Raw genomic sequence first — 24,843 nt, 5'->3', positions numbered from 1 at the left:
TTTCTCCGTTTCTTTTTAAGTGTTTATTTAGAATAGTAATACCAAATTTAAAAAAAAGTATTTTTGCACTTTATCTTCCTATTATACCCTAATTTTAATCCACCAATAAATTCCTATTTTCGCACTTTATCTTCCTATTTTTTCAAACACTTTCTCTTTCTAAAAAAAGTATGTTAATATTTCAAAAAATTACCAACAACAATATCCAAGCCATCCTTCCATAAAAACCAATATCCAAGCCATCCAATATTTTACCAACATATCAATGGTATATATGATCTTTTCCCATCATGGGAAAATTAACATACCTTCCCACCTTAACCTTCCACCAATCATGCATTCTTTCAAAACAAATGTTGCTTTTATCCATTGAATTGAACATACATTAAATTGTTACTTTTTAATATAAAAAATAACCTAATTAATATTAGGTTATTTTTTATAGGATAAAAGCAACTAATTAAAATAAAAAACCCACCTTTCGGAAGATAGCTTCCGAATACTAGCGCTTTCGGAACTATTTTCCGAACCATTCAAAACCTAACTTCCAAACTGTTTTGAAGTGGCAATTTTGGATTTTTGTGGGGCCTGAGCAATGCAGGGGTCTAAAGAGCAAAATTCATCTTTCAGAATGTTCTTATATAAAGTTGGGCCTAGGGCATAAATTTTAATTTGGATGGGCCTCTGGCCCATTAATTTTAAAATATGAAAGTGTACAAAATTGCTAGAGTGACATTATACAGTCAACTAATAACATATGTTTGTTTGTATGTGTCTGTCTCATTCATTTATGGGTATGTTAGCTTTGTCACACCCACAAATGTCTTCTTATGCAAGTCACCTTAAGTCAAAGAGGGAGATTGCCATGGAACAGTACAAAATTAAGAGAAAATATATAGAAAATTAAATATATATATATATATATATATATATATATATATATATATATATATATATATATATATATATATATATTAAATTCAATCAGAAAATAAAAATTTCATTTCAAAGTATCATCTGCGTTTTGAATTGTTGTCTGCCAATTATTTCCCCTGCTTCTTTGCTGCCACTGCACATTAGTGGGTTTGCTTGATTTTTTATGATTTATCATTTAGAGAAGGGTGGTTCAGGATCAATTTTGATCCGGAATCATCTCTCTTGATTGTTTTTTTATTTCTTTTTATTTAAATATAGGTTTCTTTCGTGTTTTTATCATTTGGTGTAATTTTATCCCGTCTTAGTGCAAAGTTTTTATTTTGATTTCCCGTCTTAGTACAGTGGTTATTTCGATATTTGTTTTTGTTCAGATTTGCGAGTTAATTTTGATCCAAATTCAGTGCAGATTCAATGACTTTAGCGGCGTCAACGTTGCAGATCCGGATACATCTATTCCAGATATTTGAATTTTGTTATATCAATTGTAGGCTTTGTCATAGACATTAGACCATTTTATGTTATTAACTCAGATGTTATGGGTTTGTTTGTAGATTCGTCCTTATTCATTTTTAGCGAAATTGAATATGTAATGATTTCGATTGATGTACTCCATATGAATTTGAATAAATGAATATTGTTGTTTTTAGTCAAAAAAAAAAAAACTATCGTCTGTAGAAACTTATCATTCGAACCTTATGAGACTCATATAAAAGACAATCTTTCTCTAAGAGTTTTAACATGGATTTGAACCCAAAACTTCGTTTAAAAGTTATTTTTCTAAATTTATTTGCTAAAGTAACACTAATGGTCATTTTACAACTTTATCCTCTATAAGCTCATTCTCTATAAACTAATTTATCAGCTATCCACTATTTTTTTACCAAAAAAACCCTAAAAATAGGAGATTAATACAATAAAAAACAGATTAAAATATTAATTTATAGAAGTGCATTGGGGAGCAAGTAAGGGTCACTTTATTAGTGATAGTTGGAAATAGTTGGAGTTTGGAAACAAGTGAAGGGATTGGATTTGGACTGTGGAGCTATGCCTTACCGTTTGAGAGAGGGTCCCATTTGTGTGTAATTCAAAAAATATTTCTGTTGTTAGATTTGAAATTTATTGAGTGGGACGATAAAGTGCACCAACTACTACACACTTTGACTAGTAGAAGAGCTACTTGTTGTACTATATACACATGTATGTATAATTTTTTTATTCAATCTTACATAGCAAGATGTAAAAAAAATTATTCAATCTTACATAGCAAGACCAAGAACTATAAGTATAACTATGGAACAACTAAATTAAATTTTTAACATATGATATATTGATGTTAAAAAACAGTTAACATATTAGATCAATATGCACCATATAAAACACTATTGCACATGTTAGACAAACCCTATAAATAAATTCATAAGTTAAAATATCTCTACATATACATAAGATTGACTATATATGTGTGATTTTCTTTTAATATACATGTAAAAACTAAAAAGATTTTTTTTTTGACAATAAAAAAATTATATTTATTGTGTATAAAAACAATTGTGTTATTTGAACACTCTTATGTTCATCTATAAAGTTTAGGTGAATTGAATATCAAGAACTCACCGTATCCAAATAAACTTTAAGAATGAAATAACGTTAACAGATGTACTTATATACTCCCTCCGGTCATATGGAACATTTTGAAAGAAAAAAAATTAGTCCTTTTTATAAGAAACACTCTTTAAATTTATTCTTTATTAAATAGATAATACATATACTCTTATTAAATTGTATAAAATGCAACTTATTCCAATGTTATTCGTTAATTACACAACACATTCCCAAGGTTAGTTTTGGAATAATACATAACATTTTAGAATTTTTAATAAAACAATAAGCCTCCTTGGTATACAATGAGTTAGATTAAAGTGAGATGAATAACTCAACTGATTAAGCTAGTTGAGCTAAGTATTAAAGTGTAGGAGGTCAATTCAAGTCCGGTATAAATTAACCACTTATTAATCGGACGAGACCTGTATTTTGTTTTTATATCAAAAGCTTGACAACTAAATATCATTTTTAAAAAAATTACTACTTCCTTAATTTGTCAATAATTTCAAATCATACTTTATAATTTTAAAAAATTAACCAACTTTTTAATCATTTTTTTTAATCTCTAGTTTCTCTAAACAAGGACAAGGGTCTCTCTCTCTATATCTATTTCTCTACCTCACTCTCACACTCTTTAATGCAAACTCAGATACCAAAATCCAGAGAAACCCCTTTTCTTCATTTACTCCTTCTTAACTCTCTTCAAACCTCAAAACTCAATCAAACTTTTGAGGTTGTTTCTTTCTACATTAAAAACCAAACAAGTGCTTGTCTTTTCCTTCTTATACTCTTAGTCTTACCAAACATTTCCTATTTTTATATCATGAGTGCATCAAAGTTCATTAAATGTGTTACTGTTGGTGATGGAGCTGTTGGAAAAACTTGCATGCTCATTTGCTACACCAGCAACAAATTCCCCACTGTAAATTTTATTCCTTAATCATTCATTCATATGATATAAATATAAATTTCCCTTTTTTTTTAATTTTTATTTTTAGAGGTTTTATTATTTAAATGCTTATTTTTCTTCAAGAACACAATATATGAACATGATAAAGTTTTGAACTTTTTAATGCCAATCACTCTATACTAATTTGTGCTTATATGCTTCATTATCTGTTTTCTGTTTTTTCTTGGCAATTTTTATGATTTTATTTATATTTATTTTTATCATAAAAATGTTTCTGATCTTTTTTTAATTTTATTTTATTTCTGTTGCAGGATTATATACCAACAGTATTTGATAATTTTAGTGCAAATGTAGCTGTGGATGGAAGCATTGTGAATTTGGGGTTATGGGACACTGCAGGTATATAATACTTTGTTTTGGTTTTCTTTTTGCAACAAAAAGAAAATAAATAAATAAATAAATAATTTTTGTTGTTTATTATTCCCCGTGTTACTATTATAAGCAAAAAAATTATTCTTAATTTCATTATTGACTAGATACATCAGTTTTTCAATAAACCTAAAAAGCTGTTTTTTTGCTTATAATAGTGACCAGAAACACGAAAAGTATTAATTTATTACTCTTTACTTTGATTTGACATTTGTTTTTTCAATTTTTGAAGGCCAAGAAGACTATAGTAGATTGAGGCCACTGAGCTATAGAGGAGCTGATATATTTGTGTTAGCATTTTCATTGATTAGTAGAGCTAGCTATGAAAATGTTCTTAAGAAGGTTAATTCCTATTTCTCTATTTCATCATATGTTACTTTTTCATTTTATTTATTTTTAGTTGCTATTTTTGGATTTTGGATTCAAGTTTTCAAAAAGTGAGACTTTTTCCTTTAGACTATGTTGCCATTTTGGGGATATATGGGAGGAAAATCAGGAAAAGAAAATAGTAGCAAATAGAAAATAGAGAAGAAAGTTTATAGTGCAAAAATATTATCTTTTTTTGGTCTTAGATCTCTAGTTAGATGAGAAAGAGGTTCTGATAGTCCGGAATTCGATTACGAGGTAAGTGAAGTTAGTTTGATCGATGATTGTTTCTCTACTAGGATTTGAACTCAGGTACTCCTGATTAATTTGACCTTTACCGAAACTCATTAACAACTTGAGTAAAAAATATTTTCTTGTGCTACATAAAACTTGGATAAAATTAAATTTTACTATGCCCTTTTACATAAACATGTTTTTGAAAAATGTTGTTTAAAATATTTGCTAACTGTTTAGTAGTACTATTTTGTTACAATTGTCAAAAAAGTGAAATTTTAATTTTGAAATGTTCAAGGTGTCTCTTGCAACTCATTTAAAACAGTGAAATTAAGTTGAATAATGAATCTTTGGTTTGTTTTTGCCACTATAGCTTTGTTGACTTTTCTCTTATGCCTATTGATAACTACTTGAAGATAGTCAAAGAAAATTCACCTCACAAATAAGCACATAATGTTAAATTTAAGATTACACTATATAATATGGATCGGTTATTCATGTCTACTTGTTTCGTTTTATCTCGCAGTGGATGCCCGAATTGCGTCGATTTGCTCCTAATGTTCCAATTGTTCTTGTTGGTACGAAGTTGGGTAAGCAGCCTCACATACTTCGTTTGTTTTGGTTATTTAACTTAATAAGAGAAGAGACTAATAACATAAATTATTGAATTGAATTGTTGATTTTAGATCTTCGTGAAGATCGTGGATATTCAGCTGATCACGCGGGTTATAATATTATAACATCTGCTGAGGTTTGGAGTCTTTATATTTATTTATATGTATAAATCATCTGAAATGATTTGATAAGTCATTGAGATTCGTCAAGATTAATTTACATCTTAAGCACTTTTTTAAACAACGTTTAAAGGTTCTCATTCTTCAAACATGGTACATTACTTATAGGGAGAAGAACTGAGGAAACAAATTGGTGCTGCGGCATACATTGAGTGCAGCTCGAAGACTCAACAGGTAACCGACCGGTTTAAATTTGATATTGAAAATTCAATGGTGTTAGGTCTTTTATGATGTATGTTGGCTTATATTTGAAGAATCTTATGATAGATAGAATCTAATTTAAGGTGTTGTCATGATTTAGAATGTCAAAGCGGTTTTCGATACTGCGATTAAGGTTGTTCTTCAACCTCCAAGGAGGAAAGAAATGCCGAGGAAGAAAAGGCAAAGAAGGTCTGGTTGCTCATTTGTGTAAGTACCTCTTGATCCTATGGTTTCAAAATCACAATTCAAATCATTGGTCTTTGCATTATATAGTGCTAATTCATGATTAACTCATGATTGTGTTAGGCAAGTTGATATTGCAAGAACTGTTACAACAGTTCGGTAAAACTGAACCCGAGTGTTAATGGTTCGTCCGGAACCAAATAAGTATAAAGGTTTGTTCGGCTGTGCACCAATTCTGTGCTTCCGAACCAAATCTGAACTTCTTTTACAGAAAACAGAATTGTACATTTTCGAACCTAACTGATTCTTTGTGAAATGAAGTCTACCAAATTGCTTTTATTAACTGCTATTAGGACTATAAAAATAACCAAATTGAACTGAACACACAACACCTAAAACAACCAAACCGTGGCGGACAGTTCATGAACCGACTGAATTGGCTCATTCAGTTTGTGAACTGCTTGGTTCATGTTATTTTTTTTTTTTTTTGCAAATGCAATGTCCAATAGAGGATTGGATTTCCCACAATTACAGCAGTGCTGTAAGTTGTAACTGATCTGGATTGTCCGATCTCAAATCAACGTCTGTGATTGATTACTACGTCAAACCACGCCATTATTTGACAGCAGTGAATCAGTATCCTTCCAATAGTTGGTGCTGAGACCTTATGATACACTTGTTACATTTGACTTGTCACTTGTATGTTAACATAACATGTATCTTATTTTGACTGACAGAGGTATTGTGTGTGGAGGTTGTGCTGCTTAATCCACATCAAATGTACCATCATACCTATTTTTGGTATGGATGTTATTTTGCTCAAGCTTCAAGGTCAAATTTGGAATTCTGACATCTGATTATTACATATCTAAATATGTATCCTTATGCTTGTATTGTAACTGGTGTAAGTTAGTATATCTATCTATTTTCAGTTAACAAAGACCTTATTGGATTGTGAAGGGAATTTTTCATTCTCTCAATTGTGTTACTAGCCATGTTTTGTATTATTACCAATTCATTAAGCCAAGACAACCTTATTTTTATCCTTCAAATGCTTCATTGCCTCTACAATAAACTATCACCTTGTCTCCAAAATATATGAAAATCTGTCAATTTAGTCTCTCTAATGTCATGAATATCGAGGCCTAACTCATCCTTACAAGACCGGCTAAACCGGCTTGTAAGGTGGGGATTGCTTCTCTTTATAAACTCTTCTTAAGAATCCTATCTATCTGATGTGGGACTAAATTTCACCGAGTGTTGGCCGCTAACATCTAACAACTTAATAGTTGAGATTAAATTAACGGATTTTATATATTTTAAAGACTATTTATATTTATATAGTTTAGAGATTAAATTGATGGTTTATTTAATTTGATATCTATTTCTAGAAAAACTAACGAATAAAAAGGCCATTTCATGCGACTGGAAGATCAAAATTGGCTGTTGTAACTGTTTCACATATAAATTTAAGTAATCAAACAAATACTAATAAGAACGAAAGAAAATAGAGATCAGTCAACTTATCTTATGATTGCGATAAATGATGTCGGCAACCGTAAAGTACACAACCATGAATTTAGCACTGAGAATGACCTGTAAAATAGTAAATCATGTAACAATACCTGAGGCGTGCTGATGACACTGTCCTTAAGGCATTTTCGGCCCTAGAAAATTATTTAACAACTCTTGATTCATTTGGTGCTGCAATCTGACTAATTTTACATAGTTTTGATCTCAACTATTCTTTCTAATTGGACAGTCTATAGAAGTTACTGCATAAAATCCGTTTTCTGTCACAAGAGAAAGTAATAATAAATAATCAACCAAATTTGTACAAGAATGGAAAAGTAGGTAATTTATCATTTCTGACTGTTAGGTGCTTCTTGAATTGTTGTACGTTGGTTGTTGTTATGAGTTGTAATTGAATGATGAGTACAAATGTTGTTCAAAATTGAAACATGGAGAATGTTTCAAGCACTGACATGTATCTACTACATATATGTTTTAAGACATGTGAATTTCAGCATATCATGTAGCTGTTCAAAGTATGATACTCAACTCTACTTTTTTCTATAACAAACAAAATATGAAATTATCAAAGATCAAAGAACTTATTTAAAAGAGTTGATGTTTAATATTTTTCCAAAAATACCCATAGTATAATAATTATTAAAGTAGCAACTTACATAAATGAGTTGAGTTTCTAGTGAACATAAATAAGTATAAAAGTGTTAAGTATGGTTGATATGCATAAGAAAGGGATATTTGTTATTGTTATCTGGACTGAATTATTATTGTTGTATATACCATTTGTAACATTAAAACTCTAATAATCGATATACATTTTTTTGTCGGTAGATGAAGTGGTAAATATCACTGAAACTCGTACACTGTCTGTGAGGTCTCGGGATCGAACTTGAGTGATCCAAAACATAGACATTGTTAGTTGTGTTAGAACTTAAGAACAATTGATATACATTTTTAATAACTAAATTAGAAAAATACTCCAATGTTACTTTTTATTTTTGACGCAAGCAAACTTAAGTTCTTTCATTAAAAATGATAGAAGCAATACAAGAAGGAATTGCATCAAAAGTATTGCGAGAAGAAGCAAATGTTACTTATATGCATGTAATTTATCATACATGTATCTATTTATTTTGTAAAACACATCCTACCAATTATCAAAGATAATGTGGAAGAAACCGAGTTCGATTTATGGTGAAAATAATTTTTAATTAGATTTTAATTATCTTACGAGCAAACTCTAGATTATCGGGATCTCTTTCTCCTGAGAACAAGAGGTTGATATAAGAAGAAAAAAAAAGACAAAGTGACTAGTCAAATTTTGTGACTTTGAAAGCTAGATGTGGGCTTTTGTCAATGATCAGTAATCACTATATCTCCTAGAAGAGCCCATGTGATATCTTGGCTTTGTTGCAGTGTGCCTGTAGAGTAAGTACCTTGGGAAATTATGTCTCAATGTCTCATGCATGTGCCACTCAGTAAGTACCTAAGAACCCCACAAAACCTGTTGTGATATTGGTGTATCATTAATACTCCTTTGAAAACAAGGACATATTATGTGAAAAAACCTCTAAAAACTGCATATTGGGAGTTTGAGGAAGGACATTGTTTTGTTTGTATTTATTTATCAACTTTTATTGTTTTGGTAGTTTGAGGAAGCCCTTACAAAAACAACGAGTTATGTACCAAAAAAATAAAAAAGAAAAACAATGAGTTAATGATTATGGTTATAAATTATAAGAGACTTTGATCTCCCTAACTTCACCTACATTCAAGCAAAATTTAATTAAGAAAGAGAAAATATGGCATACTCCAGTCCATACTCCTATGTAAGTACATTTATGTGTGAATACTCCACATCGGCAATTGATTCACCCTAAAGTAATTTGGATTCTCCGAATCAGCAATTGATTCACCCTAAAATTTTGCCTAAATATAGGAAATTATGCCTTTAGAAAATCCAAATTCACATTGACACTATCATTTAGGTGGAATCAATTGATCCATTTTTTCATCCTTAAAAGTGAATACTCTCTAAAACAATTTTATTTGTCCTAGAAATATGTAGTCCTCTAGTATTCAAAATGTTTGGATATATTGATTTCCCCCAGTAAATTTGATGCTTAGAAGTAGTTGGTGACAGTTAGATTGTGCTTCTAGTTAGTTAAAGAACAGTTAGATTGTGCTTCTAGCTTATGATATAGTTCATCTACTTGTATATATAACACTATTACATTGAATGAAGTAAGGGAAATCATTCCATTTCTAGCATCTTAACATAATTTCTCATGCTCTGATTCTTCAATGCCCCAATCTCTACTAATTCCATACATGGATACAAATATTTTCCAACTGTGGAGGTTGACTATAGTTGATATGTACGGATCATTTTACTCAAAGATAAAGCTGATGTCTATAATGTACCAAAAAAAAAAAAGCTGATGTCTATAATCGTGTTCAAAATTTCAACAAAATATGGTCTTGGACGGTGGCCAATTTTCATTGGTCATCGGATTAGCTGTTGCATATATTATGATGTATAAGAACAAGGTGACTATTATTGTCTCTATTTAACATCTCTACAATTTATTGGCCCAACCACCATCTCTTTAATTTGTTGTCTAGATCTAAATTGTGAAGTGTTATTGTAAAAATATGAAAAATCGCCCACCGTGGGGCTCGAACCCACGACCACAAGGTTAAGAGCCTTGCGCTCTACCAACTGAGCTAGACGGGCACTTGTTATGAGTTTCTTATCGTAAGCATCTAATGAATTTCATAACTTTTTATCATTGAAATCTATTTTTAATAGCATATATGAAATAAAATCTAATCTAAGAACTAGTAAGAGATCTACTATTACTAAATAATTTTTCTTTAAGTCATAAACTATCTGTAGTATAATTTAGCAGTTGACATTGTTTAAAACATCACTGGAGTATAAGACAAAATTACAAAAATTACTACTTAAATACTAAAAACAAAACACAATGATTTCTTCTTCTTTTTTATGTAATCAATCAATTTTTTGACCAAACTGATAACACCAACCATATTTATTATTTAATTTTTCTTGGGGTGTACCCTTTGACCAAGTATTTAATTATTTACATTTTAGCTAAGAAAAAAATTAGGAAAATGCTAAACAGTGCCCCCGGGGCACGGGGGCACTGGTTAAGGAAGTAAAAATAGTAATTTGGCATTGGAGTTTGTACAGTCAACTTCTCAAAAGTTTAAATAGTGTTATTTTCTATTGAAAACTTTCTTTTTTTGGTTTTCTTAACCAGTGCCCCGGGGGCACCGGTTAGCATGACCCAAAAAATTAATGACTTGATAACATTATGTGGTCCTGTGTCATGGTCCTATACCAATTAATAGAATGTAATAAAAAAATCCACAAATCCTAATTCATTTAACAAATACCGAAATTATTATATAAGACGTTGTAATCGAAAATCGAACCCTATATCGTTCACTTATGTGTGTGAGTTTCTAGTAACAATTGTCTTTAATCTAGGGGTGGCAAATGGGCCCGACTTACTGGGCCGGTCCATTTGACCCGTATTTTTTGGCAGGCCGGGCTGAAATTTTCATCTCAATATCTAAAGTTGGCCTGCCTCCGCCTAGCCCGCTTAAAAAACGGGATGGGGCAGGTTTGCCCGCGGGCTTTGTATTGAGATTTGAGAGGAGTCCAATCCAGTAACTTTTTTTCCTTGTTTTTGGTAAAAGTTTGATTGTTTATTTCCCTTATTTTTTTGACAAAAAAAGAGAAAGTTTGTTTCCCCTTCTTAAAACACGTATCTTCTTAAGGTTTGGTCTAATGGTGAGGGATTTAAGTAGTACATTATAGGTCATGGGTTCGATCCTCAGCTCATTGTAAACAAAAAAAAAACACGTATCTTCTTCCAAAACAATTAGGGTTTGGAATTCTTCCAAGGCTCCACCACTTCTGTTTTGTTCTTCCTCTCCAGAGTTTCCGACGTTTAAGACTTTAAGGCAAGCTTCAAGTCAATATTTCTATTTTTGTGTTTCAGTGTCTTCTACTTCTACACAAACTAGAGTTTTTAATCTTCTAAAATGTTGGATGATATAAGAATTAGTGAATCACAAACCAACTATTTCCACAACTCAAAGTTTTTAGTCTTCTATACAAACTCATTTATATCTTGTTCTAATTTTGTGTACACAAACTAAGGTTTAGTATAAACAAATCCTAATATACTCATTATCAAATTGTAAAAAATGAAAAAGAAAAAAAGAAGACGGACTTAAATGGAGCGGGCCTAAATGGGACGGGCCGACCTACTTTGCCATCCCACCTTTAATCTTATCAATAAAATATTTTATTCATCTCTGATTATAAATCTCTTTAGAAAATAATTGTCTCCAAATTACCTGGTGTTCTTATTATTATATTTTTAAAAATTTAAGTACCGGACAAAATAATATTACAAAATAAATAAGACAAAATTTAAAGTATTGAGCAAATTTTGTCTCGTACGATGTTTGATAGACAAAAGATTAATTTGGTATTTTAGACAGCTTGTGTAGATGAGAAAAAGTTGACCTGTGGTTCAATAAGAGATAATAATTTAAGTTTTTGTTCAGTCTCTGACCCATAGTTTGTTCAGTTCTAAAAACAGTTTTAAAATCATATATAGTGCAACTAAAGTTGTCATGTTTAGTCCCTTATTGATTTAGCAGGTCAAATGTAGAGGTATGCATATCAATATAAATAACAATTTTGGAAGAAATACACACAATGAACACATTAAATTCACTAACCATTTAAGCTTAATACACGTTAAAAAAAAGTCAGAACGCTTATAATAAGGGTCGGGTGAAATTAACATAAATCTTCTCAATTCAATTAAATAATCTTGTCAAAAAAATGTTAAAAACTATTGACGAGACGAGAGTTTGTTGTTCATTTTGAGTTCTACAAGACTCAAGAGGTTACTTTATGTATTTGCGTGTAGAGGATACTTGATTCTAAAGTTGGAAGTGAGTCAAATTGAATCAACTTAATTAGTTCGGATCGGCTCAATAAATCAACTCGAAACTCACGAGTTGAGTTCGCGACAAGTTTTTTTTTTTTTTAACTTAAATTCGATTCTCGATTAAAGCACACAAATAACTCAGCTAAACTCGATAGCCTAAACTCAATTCAACTCGAATCAAATAGATCAAAAGATTAAAAATGAAATAAATAATAATTGAAATGAAAAATAATTTAAAAGTATAAAATAACAAAATGAACAACTTAGGAAGACAATAACATAATGAGTTGAATAGAAACTCCAAAGAAAAATCAAACATTGGTAGCTGCTAGCACCATTCACAACAAATTCTCCAAAACTCAAATTTCTTCTTTTATTTTCATTTTCAAATTTTAAATATTTTATTTTGAGAAGAACTGAAAATGGATCCTCCAACAACAAGTTGGAGCATCCATACCCGACCCGAAATAACAACCAAATACGAAATCCTCAACCACATCGGCTCCGGTTCCTACGCCGACGTCTACCGTGGCCGTCGTATCTCCGACGGAACAACAGTCGCACTGAAAGAAGTCCACGATCACCAATCAGCATCAAGAGAAATCGATGCTTTGAAAATTCTTCGGGGCTCCGAAAACATTATTTTCATGCACGAGTTTTTCTGGCGAGAAGATGAAGACGCCGTGATTGTTCTTGAGTTTCTGAGGACTGATCTCGCCGCCGTGATTAGAGGTGCCGGAAGTGAGAGGATTGATGGTGGTGAAGTTAAAGGGTTGATGATGCAGATGGTTAGTGGGATCCACGCTTGTCATCGGAATAGGATTGTTCATAGAGACTTGAAGCCGGAAAATTTCTTGATTTCGGATGATGGGGTTGTTAAATTGGCAGATTTTGGACAGGTTTTGTTGATAAAGTTTTGATTTTTAAGACTTTGAATTTTACTTCATTTTTGTGTTTTTTATTCTTTGTTTATGGGCTTTTATGTGTGTTTTGCTTAATACTTTTTGTTTGCAATTTGTTTTTAATGTGATTTGGGTTAATCATAGATTATTGCAAAGGATCGTTACTACTAGGATTCGAACTTGTTCTTAATAAGAGTTCATTAACTACTTGAGTTTGATCACTTGGTTTAGATTATTGCAATTTTATCTCATTAGCTTAGTTTCAACTTAATGTTGCAATTTTAGTTTGGATTGACTTTTTGTAGCTTGTGTAATGACTAATGTGATTTGGATTAATCATGGATTATTGCAGTTTTGTGGCATTAGCTTAGCTTCTGCTGAATGTTGCAATTTTAGTGTATGTTTGGATTCACGCCGAGTTTAGCTGAATCTTCAGTGTGTTGCGTTTGTTAAAAATTGTGGTTATCACACTGAGAGATTCCGCCGCCAAATTCAACGTGAATCCAAACAGACACTGTCATAGTTTGGAGTTCAAGTGTGAAAAGTTAGGATTAAGTAGAAATACGTTAACTGAATAGTATAGAAGTTGATGATCCATATGATCATTGTCTTCAAGTTTTGGACAGTGTGTATTTGTTGGGTCTGTTGTTGATCCTGAAATATGTTTTGAACTTGGATTGAAGAAAAATGACCTTGTTTGTTTGGTTGAGTGACGGAAAATTGCTACCGTGATTTTCCATTGTGATTTTAGTGTTTTCCAAACACAATGTATCATAGTGTTTTATTGTATTTCTTAGGGCGTGTTTGCCTGTGTTTAATTTTACTTTGATGCATTCTAAGATGATTTAATTTGGAAGGGTCGTGTTCTTGATTTACTATGAATGTTTTTGATTTGACTACTTTTTCAGGCAAGGATACTTATCGAATCAAGATTTGATGCATCAAATCATGAAAGTTCATCACAACATCCTCGTGATGCTAATCCTTTATTAGACAACTCAAACCAAACCGAATTTGAAAATCAAGAGGAGGAGGAGGAAAAAATGAGTCATGATGAATATTTTAGAGTGTTAGATGAGCTGAAAATTAAGAGCCACACATACGATACCGATGATAAGGACACAAACACGCACGAAGGTAACAACTCGTGCCTTGCCACATGCACAACTAGTGATGACGACGATGATGCTTGGAAGAATTCTTTGCCATATGAAGGAGACGAAGAAGGAGGGAATGAAGAACATGGTTTTCTCACATCATGTGTTGGAACTAGATGGTTTAGGGCTCCGGAACTACTATATGGATCATCTAATTATGGTTTAGAGGTTGATCTTTGGTCATTAGGATGTGTTTTTGCCGAGTTGTTAACATTGAAGCCTTTGTTTCCTGGAACAGGTGATATTGATCAAATTAGTAGAATCATTAGTGTTTTGGGTAATCTTGATGAAGAAGCTTGGAATGGTTGTTCTAAACTTCCTGATTATGGAACAATTTCTTTTACTAAGGTGGAAAACCCTATTGGTCTTGAAGCATGCATGCCAAATTGTTTGCATGATGAAGTTTCCTTGGTGAAAAAATTGGTTTGTTATGATCCAGCTAGGAGAGTCACTACAATGGAGTTACTTCATGACAAGTACTTCTCTGAAGAACCACTTCCAGTTTCTGTTTCTCAACTGAGGGTTCCTCCTATAGCCGAAAAATGAACAAGACTAGGATTCTTCAAGTGGGGTTTTATGGTAACAATGAAATGGATTATGATTCTAATTTTGAGGACTAAAAATATGATGCACCTAATCCCAAAAAAAAATAAAAATATGATGCACCTTAAAATCTATTTTTGTTATTATGATTTTTTATCTGTAAAATTTGAAAATTTTGATTTTGGTTTTCTGAAAAGTATTATCTTCTTTTAGTTTGTAAAAATACAAAAATTGTGTTTGTCTTAGTCTGTTGATAAAGACTAAAACTGCACGGTTGTTTATAAATGTGAGACTAAAATACAGAGATCAAAATCAATTTTTGTCAATTTTATAGGGATAGAAGGCACTTCATTATTGATATATGTTTATGAAAATAGTGAATTCAGTGGAATCGAATGTGGTATTTGACTTGTTTGATTGGAATTTTATTTGCTTGACTTCACCTGTGGTTGGATTTTTCTTTTTTCAGATTAAGAAACAGGGAATTTTAGAATGCATTATTAAATAACAAGCATAGTAAAATAGTATTTGCTAAGTTATGATGTTATTATTAGAGCTGCATATGTTCTTAAAGACCACATGAATGATCTATAGAGTAGTTTTACATTTTCTCTATCACTATGGAAAGCTAGTTCAGATTATTGTTTATATGAAAATAATACTGTTGTAAGGAATGAAGTATAAATAGCTTAGAGTTGGTGAGAATATGCAAAAATTCAAGTAGATCTTTCTCTTTTATATCTTATGGCAAGGACAACCAATCCACTAAATAATGTGGTTTTGTTGCCTTACTCTACCGAATTAGCTCAATAGTACTTTGAGAATTACAATATTACAAGATTTTAAAGCAACATTTTGAAACAAAATTCAAGCAATTACAGTCCTAGACATAGTATTATATTACACAATACATACAGTATGTGTTGACAAATATTACGGGAAAGATAAATTTCCCACATTATTTTTCTCGTTGTACAGATTTCTCTATCCATGAACGCGGACATGGAATCACTGAACCCAAACATGAGATGCTAGAGTATCAATATACTGAGCCTATTTGTCCTAATGTTACACTAAAACAATACATAGTTCCTACCTTGAGCATCTCCTTGTGTACTATTAAGGGTATACCAAGATGCAATGTGTTCATAGTTAAACTGATGATAGACCAGATTATGCAAAACTATTGCCAGTGAATGGAACTTTGTAAGAAGCTCTATTCTTGGGGAAGAAGTGCGATTTCAATTTCTTGAAGTGATTTTCCTTTGGTTTCCACCACGTTTCTTTTTACAAAAACTACTGCCATGATACAGAATGTAGCAAACATTGAGTAAAGAAGTTGCGGACCAAGTTTCTCCAGTAAACGCAAGAACAGTAACCCAACAAAGAAATTTATGACCTGTGCAAGATTGCAATAAACTTTAGAAATCTTCGTTTTCTTAATTCAATCATGGTGTAAAGTTCAGGAACAACATGGAATAAATTAAACATATAACATAACCTATCATTATCGAACTCATCTAGACTAAATGGTGTGTAGCCAATAAACTATAACCAATTTGTAATAGGACTGCTGAAATTATACGTAGAAGAAAATTACCCAATGCACGGACATACAGAATGCCATGGCTTTGGCTCTGATTCGACTAGGAAAGATTTCGGTTAGAAGTAAACCTGGAACCGGGCCAGCTCCGAGAGCGAACGTAAAGACGAACCTGCATGGAAGAAGAAAAACTTCAGTGTTTGTTTTCCGGCAGTGTCTGCCCAAAAAGGCACTGCATGCAAACCCTAGCCAAAGGTGAATTTTCCAAATGACATCAATGATTATTATTGTTTTTTGGTCGAAGGCATCCTCAATAGCTCTCTTTTGAAACATCATCCACTAGTGACCTTAATTCGTTAGTAGAAGCAGCTTCTCTTCAGCTAAGAAAATGTCAAGTCACTATTTCTAAAAGTATGAATGTAGTTTTACTAAAATTTTCCCTAGAAATGCATCTATCAAGAATCAAAATTGGTATTCATAGTTACAGCAAACTTACAGTAGCATGCCACCAACAGATAAGTATAGAGCTCCCACATTTGGCAAAAGTGAACTTGCTCCTGCAGCTTGAATGATCATTGATATCGCCTATACAGTACAAAAAAAATATATATTATAAAAAAATTCTGATTAAAGACAAATTTAATCTTTTGTTATACATAATAACAAAATAATTAAAACACCATAATGCAACAATGGGAATTTCCCACCGTCTTGCGATGTTGTGTGCTTATTGATTCACATTCCAAATGATATTCCCATCTTCATTACTGTTGATTGTAATTATGATTATTGTTCATTTTCCTTCATTATTAGACTGTAGTTTCTAAAGATAGTTTTTTTTTTTTTTCACCCTCTGGTTCCTAGAGGAAGGGGGCCCTAGTAGTCCAGAGTTCGGGGCGAGTTCTAGCATCAAGTGGTTCCAGTCCCCTCCCAAATGCAGTTGCGGGGGATCGAACCGTGGTCCTCCCTACCAAGTTTAGCGCCAATCACCACTGAACCAACTAACGTTTGGTTCGTTTGGTTAAAAAGTTTTTTTTTTTTTTTAGTTTTTTTTCTTCTAAGGATAGTTTAGCTGCTACTGTTTTGCTCCTAATCTCGAGGAATTTAAATTACGTCTCATATATATAGTTGTAGAAATTTGTTGTAAAAATGATAATACAGTCATTCATATCTTTTAAGTTTTACAATAAACACCAAATCAGGACTTAAAAGAGGATAGCTTGTCCCTGAGTCTCATATTGTAATGTGTGTGAAAATCACCCTTAATATGATAATATGCTACCACTGGACTATTAAAGAAAAAATATAATAGAACATCTATGCATAATTTACCATGCCAAAGAAACTCCAAAAGAGTAGAACCTTCCTTCCAAGTTTATCCATCAAACCCGTCGAAATGATAGATCCTAACGAAAGCAGGAAAAAGAATTAGCATTTGAGAATAGAACTCTAATATCAGAATGAAAATGAAATTGTACCTGTCAAATTTGCAATTCCTATGCAGACATTTGCAAAATCCGATGGCACTCCAGCACTTTTAAAAACAGTTGAAGAGAAATAAAACACAGCGTTTATACCAGATAGCTGTTGTAAAGCAAATAGGGTTGATCCAATAAAAACAACTGCAAAACGAACTCGTGAATAAAAAATGACTTTTGGATACCTAAAGAAACCAGCGACAAGCTAACAACAACGACATATACACACAATGACACAACTATCCTAGAGATGGACATAAAATATTATATACCTTTAGAATGATGACCATGAAGCAATTCAGAGAACTTCACAGTATCAGTATCGTCTCCTCTATCTACCTTGGATAACTGTGACATCGCAAATTTTGCTTCGGATACACCAAGAAGCCTTTCAAACTCAACTTCTGCTTCAGCAGTTCTTCCTTGCTATACGAGTATATAACAACAAAGAGAAATGATCAAGGACTATTAAAAGGATGCAGGGATGAACACTTATGAGAAGAAACTTTAGTGGACTTCAGAAACACTAGGACATGAATGATCCTCATTCTCTTGTTCTCTTGCTGATAATAAGAACCAAGAAATATCGCAAATCATGCCAGAGAAGGCTAGAAAGAAACTTGGAGAATATGTTAACTGTTAAAACTATTCCTACATTCTTCTATTAAGAAGAGAAATGAAGACACTCATAGACGCGAGTAGAAACCTTCAAGAACTATAAACACCATATACTTTTCATTGTTTTTTATGACTATTCATAGGACTAAATATGGTGAGATTAAAAGAAGTGGACAAGGTTGGGAGGTTGGGGAGAGGGGAAACATAAAATATATTCAGTGAATTTGTTCACTTCATTTGATTTTTAACCGTCATCACTAGGTTTCTTATCTGACCATTACACTAGATTACTATATAATGAAGCTTGCACTTAATTGAAAATGTAAAAAGACACAGAGAGCGCGTCAACAAACTAACAGCTTGATTAACATAGAGATTTCAAGAGATTCAAACAAATATAGAAACAATAAGTTATAAATATATTGATAATAAGAGATGATTTCTAAAATGAAATAGTATTATGTGTCAACCTTGTATAACCAATGTGGACTCTCTGCACAGAAGACCATAGCAAGAGCAAGTATAGCTGCAGGTATGGTAGATACCCAGAAACAAACACGCCACCTGAGTTAACAAATTCACGGCATATATTTTAAAATAGATTAAGCATAAATATCACATACTAGTAATATGAATGTAAGATTTATATCATACCATCCAGAAATTTCTTTGACAGGGATTCCAATAAATAATGAGCCCAATATACCAAAGCAAGTTGCAATCTGGATTAAGGCCCCATAGGTACCACGCACAAAAGCGGGAGAAACCTATCATTCAAGATAGCAATCGCATGAATAACCACTATACTTTTATACTTCCCAATGAAACAGAAGCAACCATTTACATACCTCTGTCACATACAGAGCAGCAACAGGAGGGCCCAAGCCCAGGCCAGTCCCAACAAATAACCTTCCTACAAGCATCCCAAACAAGTTGTTTGTTGCTGCACTGAATGTTCAGAATTTCAAATGAGAAAATTAGCCATAAGAACTTATACTTGATAACCTAAAGGTAAAAAATGTCAAGGATCAAACTGAAATGAAATACAAACAGGAGGTCAGATGTTTCAGGGAAAACAACTTGAAAAGCATACTGACTCTAGTATAATACATATACACTAGCTTCGATAAGGAAATCTAAGCTGTGGACCTTAAAATCAAGCCTAAGGGTCAGCTACAGAATACCCTTTCAACCTATGATTTTGAAACTCAAAAAATAGGTAATTTGCACTTATGTTATTCCATTATACATGACAATGAAAGATGCAAAACATACGTTCTTTTCTAAAATTAACAAGATAACATTCAAATACATAATGGGAGAAGAGCCCTTACGGAAACCATAAGATGGAAACTTGACAATGAGGTGCAAGAGGGATGGGGGAGAAAGAAGTAAAAAGATGTTATTACATTATAGAACACATATATAATATAATCTGTCCTTCCACAGTAGCCAAGAGATCAAACTTAAAACTAGAAAGTCAACAAATAAAAACCAAGTACGAGCACATGAATACATTCATAGAACATTGTTAACCTTACTAGTTCCGTTGATCAAAAGGATAATAGATATTAAAATATCTTAGCTATGTTATAGTAGTGTGAAATTGACAAGGAAAACTTGCTTTATTAATAGAAAGAACCTCATAGACTAAATTAACTAATATATATTGAATCTGGAAGTAATAACCTCATTGAAGCACCAATTATCATTGGCAAAGCACACAACTGGAAAGCCCTGCGTCGCCCTACCGCATCAGCAATCCAGCCACTAAGTAAACATCCAAACAAGGCACCACCGAGACATATGCTCACCACCAGACCTACATTTGAGATCAACCCCAAAAAAATCGAATTATAAGAAATTTATAACATGATAGTATCAAATTAAGTACATGTTTTAAAAAAATAATAATAATTAACCTTCTGCCAAGGTATTTCCATTGAATCCAAGATCCACAGAAATGCTCTCCAGTGGTTCATTAACTACTCTGCAGAACCCGAAAAATCCAAGGATTAAAAGTTGAAGTCTTTAAACGATTACCAATTAAAGCCAGAAAACAAAAAGAGGGCATGGGCAAATAGAAACTAAGGAAGCACAAACCCGAGATGGTATCCAAATAGGAATGAAGAAATGGTTGCCACAAGTACGTGTGGTAAAGAAAGCTTCCATGAAGGATTTGAGGTTTCCTTATCCATGGAAATGTCCAAAAGATCTATCAGACACATAAAACAGCATGGTTAGTATTTATGATGATTCAATAACTAATAAAAAATATGCAGTACATCACTAAAAAGACATCTTCAGCAATCAGCACTGCATTCGATTGCAAACTATCTATAGTAGAGATAAGAGCAATAACATATAAATAAAACAGTGAAAGCCAGATTAGATGAAATTATGAAACTAACAAGAGCAAGATTAGATTATTAGCTTTTCTTCTGAATAATAAAATGTTGAAAGGATTATGCTAGAACAGTGGCAATGATTTCAGAGGTAGGATATTTCCATGAGGAGGTTTTCAGGTTAGATGCAATATTTCACAGCAAAGAGGAATTGGTTAATAGATGTCACATAATCATTAATCTTAAGTACATTTGTAAATGTTCAATGAAGAGATACCTGAGTTTTCTTCCACGTCTTCTTCCATGTTTGAATTATCTCTTGAAGGAGTGCGTTTGTACATAAAGGAATTTTCACGGTGATGCCCCCACATGCCAAAATTTCACCGGACAGCTTGCCGAATCAGCCTAACCAAAAAAAAATCAGTTTCTATGCGTCTGCAGAAAAACAATATATAACTAATAGGTTACAAGAAAGTTCAGCAAAGTGAAGAATAAATAAATCAAATTTAAATACATTGATGTCTTATGAAACACTAATAGCATTTGTGTCATCCTAGGAAGTGGAGTTAAGAAAACAACTTGTGCTTCAAATACATATATCATCTTTCTTTGAGAACCAAGATATATTTCTAGATCGTTATCCTTATCAACTAGAGTTTTCCAGCAGCATTTCAAGAAACCCCCTCCAAATTCTGGAGGCAAGGCTGTCTTCATATCATACAAGGAAGACAACTTGGCCTGTTTACTTTTAAAAACATTATCAGTTTTCATTTTCTAAAATATGTGTTCATTTTAAATTACAAACAAGGATATAAAAGACTAAAATGATAAACAATTGTGATAGAGAGAAGATGGAATGGAAGCCAGAAAATGTATTTTTAGAAACAATGAAAACTGTCATTTTCAAAAATGTTAGATCTATTTTCAGAAATCGTACAAGAAAACTGATCGGGAAACATTTGATCTAAATTTTCTCATACGTATTAGCTGAGGTGAAAATGAAAACAGATTAAAATCTTAAGGAACTGTCTTCTATCCAAACTCAAAACTCAATGTTATTCAAGCATGTACTAATAACAGCCAGTCTTCACACTAAAATCATGATACATCACATGTATTGTTATTTTTTTTCTTCCTTGGTCTGAGAAAGAAAATCAACTATCATATTAAAAACAGTTATTCTATTCGGGAACAGCTAGGTATCGAAACCAGAGTAGTTCTGAAAATATTCTAGTCCTTATCCTACATACACATAAATGCATACTGTCAAAACAAAACTAGCTGGAGAAGTCTCAAGCATTAAAAAATGTAAAATTTCAGCTATAATAACCTATAGAGTATAGACTATAGCTATGAATCACCTGACACGGACACATACATGTCGACATCGACAATAATTTAAGAAAATAAAAGTGATCGAATATAACTAAATGTTGGTGATGTATCACGTGACAGACACCAGATGCGCCTTCGATATGAAGTGCCAGTGCTATATATAGAACTATAGTACTCAGATTCCAACTTCGCTCATAACTCCGAGAAATTTCAAATCACTCTAGAATAACCTCATCCCTACTAATCTACTACACAAAATCACCGAAAATGAATCACACATTCACATTAATGCTAGAAACACTATTACTTTCCAAATCACGATCCAGAAACAACATCCAAATCCAGTAACAAACTTTCTTTCTTCATTTCTTAACTTCAAAACAAACAAGATTCTTACTACTCAACTAAACACACTGAACAGATTCATTTTCCTATCGATAATCCAAACACTGATCAAAACAACAAGATTCCTACTACTCAACTAAACACGCTGAACAGATTCATTTTCCTATCGATAATCCAAACACTGATCAGAACTTTCAAATCACTCTATAATAACCTCATCCTTACTAATCTACACAAAATCACCGAAAATGAATCACACATTCACATTTATGCTAGAAAGTAGAAACACTATTACTTATCAATCGGTTCAAGCATCACGATTCACCAACAACATCCAAATCTAATAGCAAACTTTCTTAAAAATAATAATCAAGATTCCTACTACTCTACTGAACACACTAAACAGATTCATTTTCCTATTGATAATCGAAATACAAACGAGTTCCTCTGTTTTACTAACGAAACAAAAAATCGAAAAAAAAAAAAACGGAATCTACAAAAACTTGTTAAACAAGATCGCAAAACAGAAAAACTAAATAAATCAAGATCAAAGAAACAGAGAAATAGCAAGAAATGAAAAATAATCGCAAACGAAAATGAAAAAGAAACGGAAGAATAGTATACGATTACATACCGATGAACAGAGAGCTCCGATCTATCACAGAGCTCTCTTTTTCTCTTTTGGAATCTCTGTGTGTGATTCAGATGAGAGAGAGAGAAATCTGAGAGAGTTTAGTTGTTTGGTTTTGAAACGGAATGAAAGAGACGGTGGTGAAACGGAAACGTAACCGTTAAACGGCGGGGAAACGGAAGAGAAGGTGCTATCGTGCGCCAGGTGTTGGTTGCTGGTTTATGAAGTAAATGGAGAAAAGGAAAGAATCTGGTACGATAAAATCAGTGATGGTTGTTGGTTTGAGGGAAAAAGGAAGGAACTAGAACAATAATGGCACGAGTGTATAACAACTGTATTTAGTTACGTGATTTTTGTTTCTTCATAAACTAAAATGATTTTTGTTTCTTCATGAACTAAAATAATTAGGTGATTGCTTCTTCAAAAAAAAAATAATTAGGTGATTAATTTATTAAAAAAAAATCATTCAAAAAAATTAGGTGATTTTTTTTAAATAGTAAAATTTTATAAAAATGTGTGGAATATGTGTTGAAAATTAAAATATTTAACTGATAAAAAAAAAATAATTAAATGAAATCTTTAAAAATATCTCATTTTTCATAAGATTAGGACAAGTGTACATACTTGGGAGGGGAGTGGGGTGAGGTCTTAAAACTTTACAAGTGTTAGTTTTCTATAGGTGAAGCTGAGACCCGCACCGCACGACTCACAGTCGACAGATGGTCTCTATTTGGAATCTTATTTTTAAATCTTGTCTTCTTTTTTTGTTTTTAGTACAAAAATCGTAGGATTTATTTGGCAGGAAAAAATAGCGGATAACTACCGATTGTTAGTTGGTTTGATGATAATTTGTGCTGAACTTGAAAGGGAGGATCACAGTTTAATCCTCCGCAACTGCAATCAGAAAGGACTGGAATCACTTGATGCCAGAACTGACCCCTAAACCGAATTAAACCGGTGGTGAAAAGCAAAAATGAAATAAAATAGCACATAACTCATAATCTAGTTTATAACAAACGATCTTATAATGAATAAGTTAACCGATTGAATATTAGATTGTGCTCGAGCACATATTTTTTTTCGACGAACCCTTCGGACACATGTTAGTATGACTCATTCGCTAAATAATTTTATAAGCTATTGATGGTGGCTCTGCAGGTGCACATAATCGCAACCAAGTAATAAAGTAGTAAGTTATCGTCTCCACAGGGATTGTGCCAAGGCGACTAGTTTCGTTTAGGAATCAGGATAGTTTTGCTTTCGCTTTGTTGGTTTGAAAAGATTTTGACAAATAATAGTAAATAACAATTAAAATAAAGAGCAATTGAAATAAAGAGTTGAGTTTCATATGAGAACTGGTGATTAAGTACTTTTGAATTCCTCTCATATTCCTGCTTGGTAACTAACGTTATATCTGCTTACTATCAAAGTATTATCTAGAGATTAATTTCTATTAAAGTAAGCCTAGCATAACCATACTTATTTCTATTGTAATTTGTTTTAAGTTAAGCCAATTAAACTAGGTTTAGTCTTCGTTATTTTTGTGTCCTCACCCTTAACGAGTTCAGCTTTTAATGGGCATCCTTACCTTTAGAGGTTCCTAATCTAACAAGTTCTCTAGCTTAACCTGGTTCCCTAATATCGGTACAAAATTTAACGCCGTGTGATTCGTAATCTCAATAATCACAGATACTGAATTTAATGGTCTCATATAAGTGGGTTACAGTATCTCTTTGATTCTGAAGTCTTAGATGTGTCACG

The 24,843-nt window shown here is 32.3% G+C and overlaps 3 protein-coding genes and 1 non-coding gene across 7 annotated transcripts; 2 read left to right on the top strand and 2 right to left on the bottom strand.

The window, feature by feature from the left end:
• The first annotated feature begins 3,145 nt into the window (after positions 1 to 3,145).
• On the top strand, positions 3,146 to 6,635 carry LOC123887160 (rac-like GTP-binding protein ARAC7). Of its 3 annotated transcripts, none has more exons than XM_045936448.1 (9): positions 3,146 to 3,325; positions 3,359 to 3,460; positions 3,760 to 3,847; positions 4,110 to 4,219; positions 5,004 to 5,067; positions 5,164 to 5,228; positions 5,380 to 5,445; positions 5,573 to 5,679; positions 6,393 to 6,635. In XM_045936448.1, the coding sequence occupies exons 1-9, from the start codon at positions 3,176 to 3,178 to the stop codon at positions 6,421 to 6,423; spliced, it is 783 nt and encodes a 260-aa protein (XP_045792404.1). In that variant the 5' UTR covers positions 3,146 to 3,175; the 3' UTR covers positions 6,424 to 6,635. The 3 variants fall into 3 exon arrangements, with proteins under 3 accessions (XP_045792404.1, XP_045792405.1, XP_045792403.1); XM_045936449.1 differs by having other exon boundaries at positions 3,147 to 3,317; positions 3,352 to 3,460; XM_045936447.1 differs by having other exon boundaries at positions 3,147 to 3,460.
• Positions 6,636 to 9,849: 3,214 nt separating this feature from the next.
• TRNAK-CUU lies at positions 9,850 to 9,922 on the bottom strand. Its single transcript has one exon. It is a non-coding gene; the product is annotated as a tRNA-Lys (tRNA).
• A 2,524-nt stretch (positions 9,923 to 12,446) lies between these two features.
• Positions 12,447 to 14,921, top strand: LOC123883153 (cyclin-dependent kinase F-1-like). Its single transcript, XM_045931883.1, has 2 exons — positions 12,447 to 13,084; positions 13,996 to 14,921. The coding sequence occupies exons 1-2, from the start codon at positions 12,608 to 12,610 to the stop codon at positions 14,788 to 14,790; spliced, it is 1,272 nt and encodes a 423-aa protein (XP_045787839.1). The 5' UTR covers positions 12,447 to 12,607; the 3' UTR covers positions 14,791 to 14,921.
• A 581-nt stretch (positions 14,922 to 15,502) lies between these two features.
• LOC123883152 (probable plastidic glucose transporter 2) lies at positions 15,503 to 23,598 on the bottom strand. 2 transcript variants are annotated; one of them, XM_045931882.1, is made up of 14 exons: positions 23,086 to 23,598; positions 21,049 to 21,176; positions 20,530 to 20,641; positions 20,349 to 20,416; positions 20,116 to 20,248; positions 19,275 to 19,374; positions 19,081 to 19,193; positions 18,897 to 18,990; positions 18,081 to 18,234; positions 17,809 to 17,952; positions 17,663 to 17,736; positions 16,827 to 16,915; positions 16,388 to 16,502; positions 15,503 to 16,186 (listed from the first exon to the last, which is right to left on the bottom strand). In XM_045931882.1, the coding sequence occupies exons 2-14, from the start codon at positions 21,140 to 21,142 to the stop codon at positions 16,004 to 16,006; spliced, it is 1,473 nt and encodes a 490-aa protein (XP_045787838.1). In that variant the 5' UTR covers positions 21,143 to 21,176; positions 23,086 to 23,598; the 3' UTR covers positions 15,503 to 16,003. The 2 variants fall into 2 exon arrangements, with proteins under 2 accessions (XP_045787838.1, XP_045787837.1); XM_045931881.1 differs by having other exon boundaries at positions 21,049 to 21,206; positions 23,086 to 23,447.
• Positions 23,599 to 24,843: the final 1,245 nt, after the last annotated feature.

The sequence above is a fragment of the Trifolium pratense genome, linkage group LG5 (assembly GCF_020283565.1).
Source record: "Trifolium pratense cultivar HEN17-A07 linkage group LG5, ARS_RC_1.1, whole genome shotgun sequence".
NCBI lineage: Eukaryota > Viridiplantae > Streptophyta > Magnoliopsida > Fabales > Fabaceae > Trifolium > Trifolium pratense.
This window is presented reverse-complemented; position numbering and strand designations above follow the sequence as displayed.

Bases quoted from the DNA above. Each gene is read 5' to 3' on its own strand.
- LOC123883153 (XM_045931883.1), top strand. From the start codon at position 12,608: ATGGATCCTCCAACAACAAGTTGGAGCATCCATACCCGACCCGAAATA. The intron at 13,085-13,995 runs GTTTTGTTGATA...CTACTTTTTCAG, and splicing joins AATTGGCAGATTTTGGACAG to GCAAGGATACTTATCGAATC.
- LOC123887160 (XM_045936447.1), top strand. From the start codon at position 3,176: ATGCAAACTCAGATACCAAAATCCAGAGAAACCCCTTTTCTTCATTTA. The intron at 3,461-3,759 runs GTAAATTTTATT...TTTCTGTTGCAG, and splicing joins CCAGCAACAAATTCCCCACT to GATTATATACCAACAGTATT. The intron at 5,068-5,163 runs GTAAGCAGCCTC...TGTTGATTTTAG, and splicing joins TCTTGTTGGTACGAAGTTGG to ATCTTCGTGAAGATCGTGGA.
- LOC123883152 (XM_045931882.1), bottom strand. From the start codon at position 21,142: ATGTGGGGGCATCACCGTGAAAATTCCTTTATGTACAAACGCACTCCT. The intron at 16,916-17,662 runs GTAAATTATGCA...TGTACTGTATAG, and splicing joins TTTGGAGTTTCTTTGGCATG to GCGATATCAATGATCATTCA. The intron at 16,187-16,387 runs GTAATTTTCTTC...AATCTTGCACAG, and splicing joins TCTGTATGTCCGTGCATTGG to GTCATAAATTTCTTTGTTGG.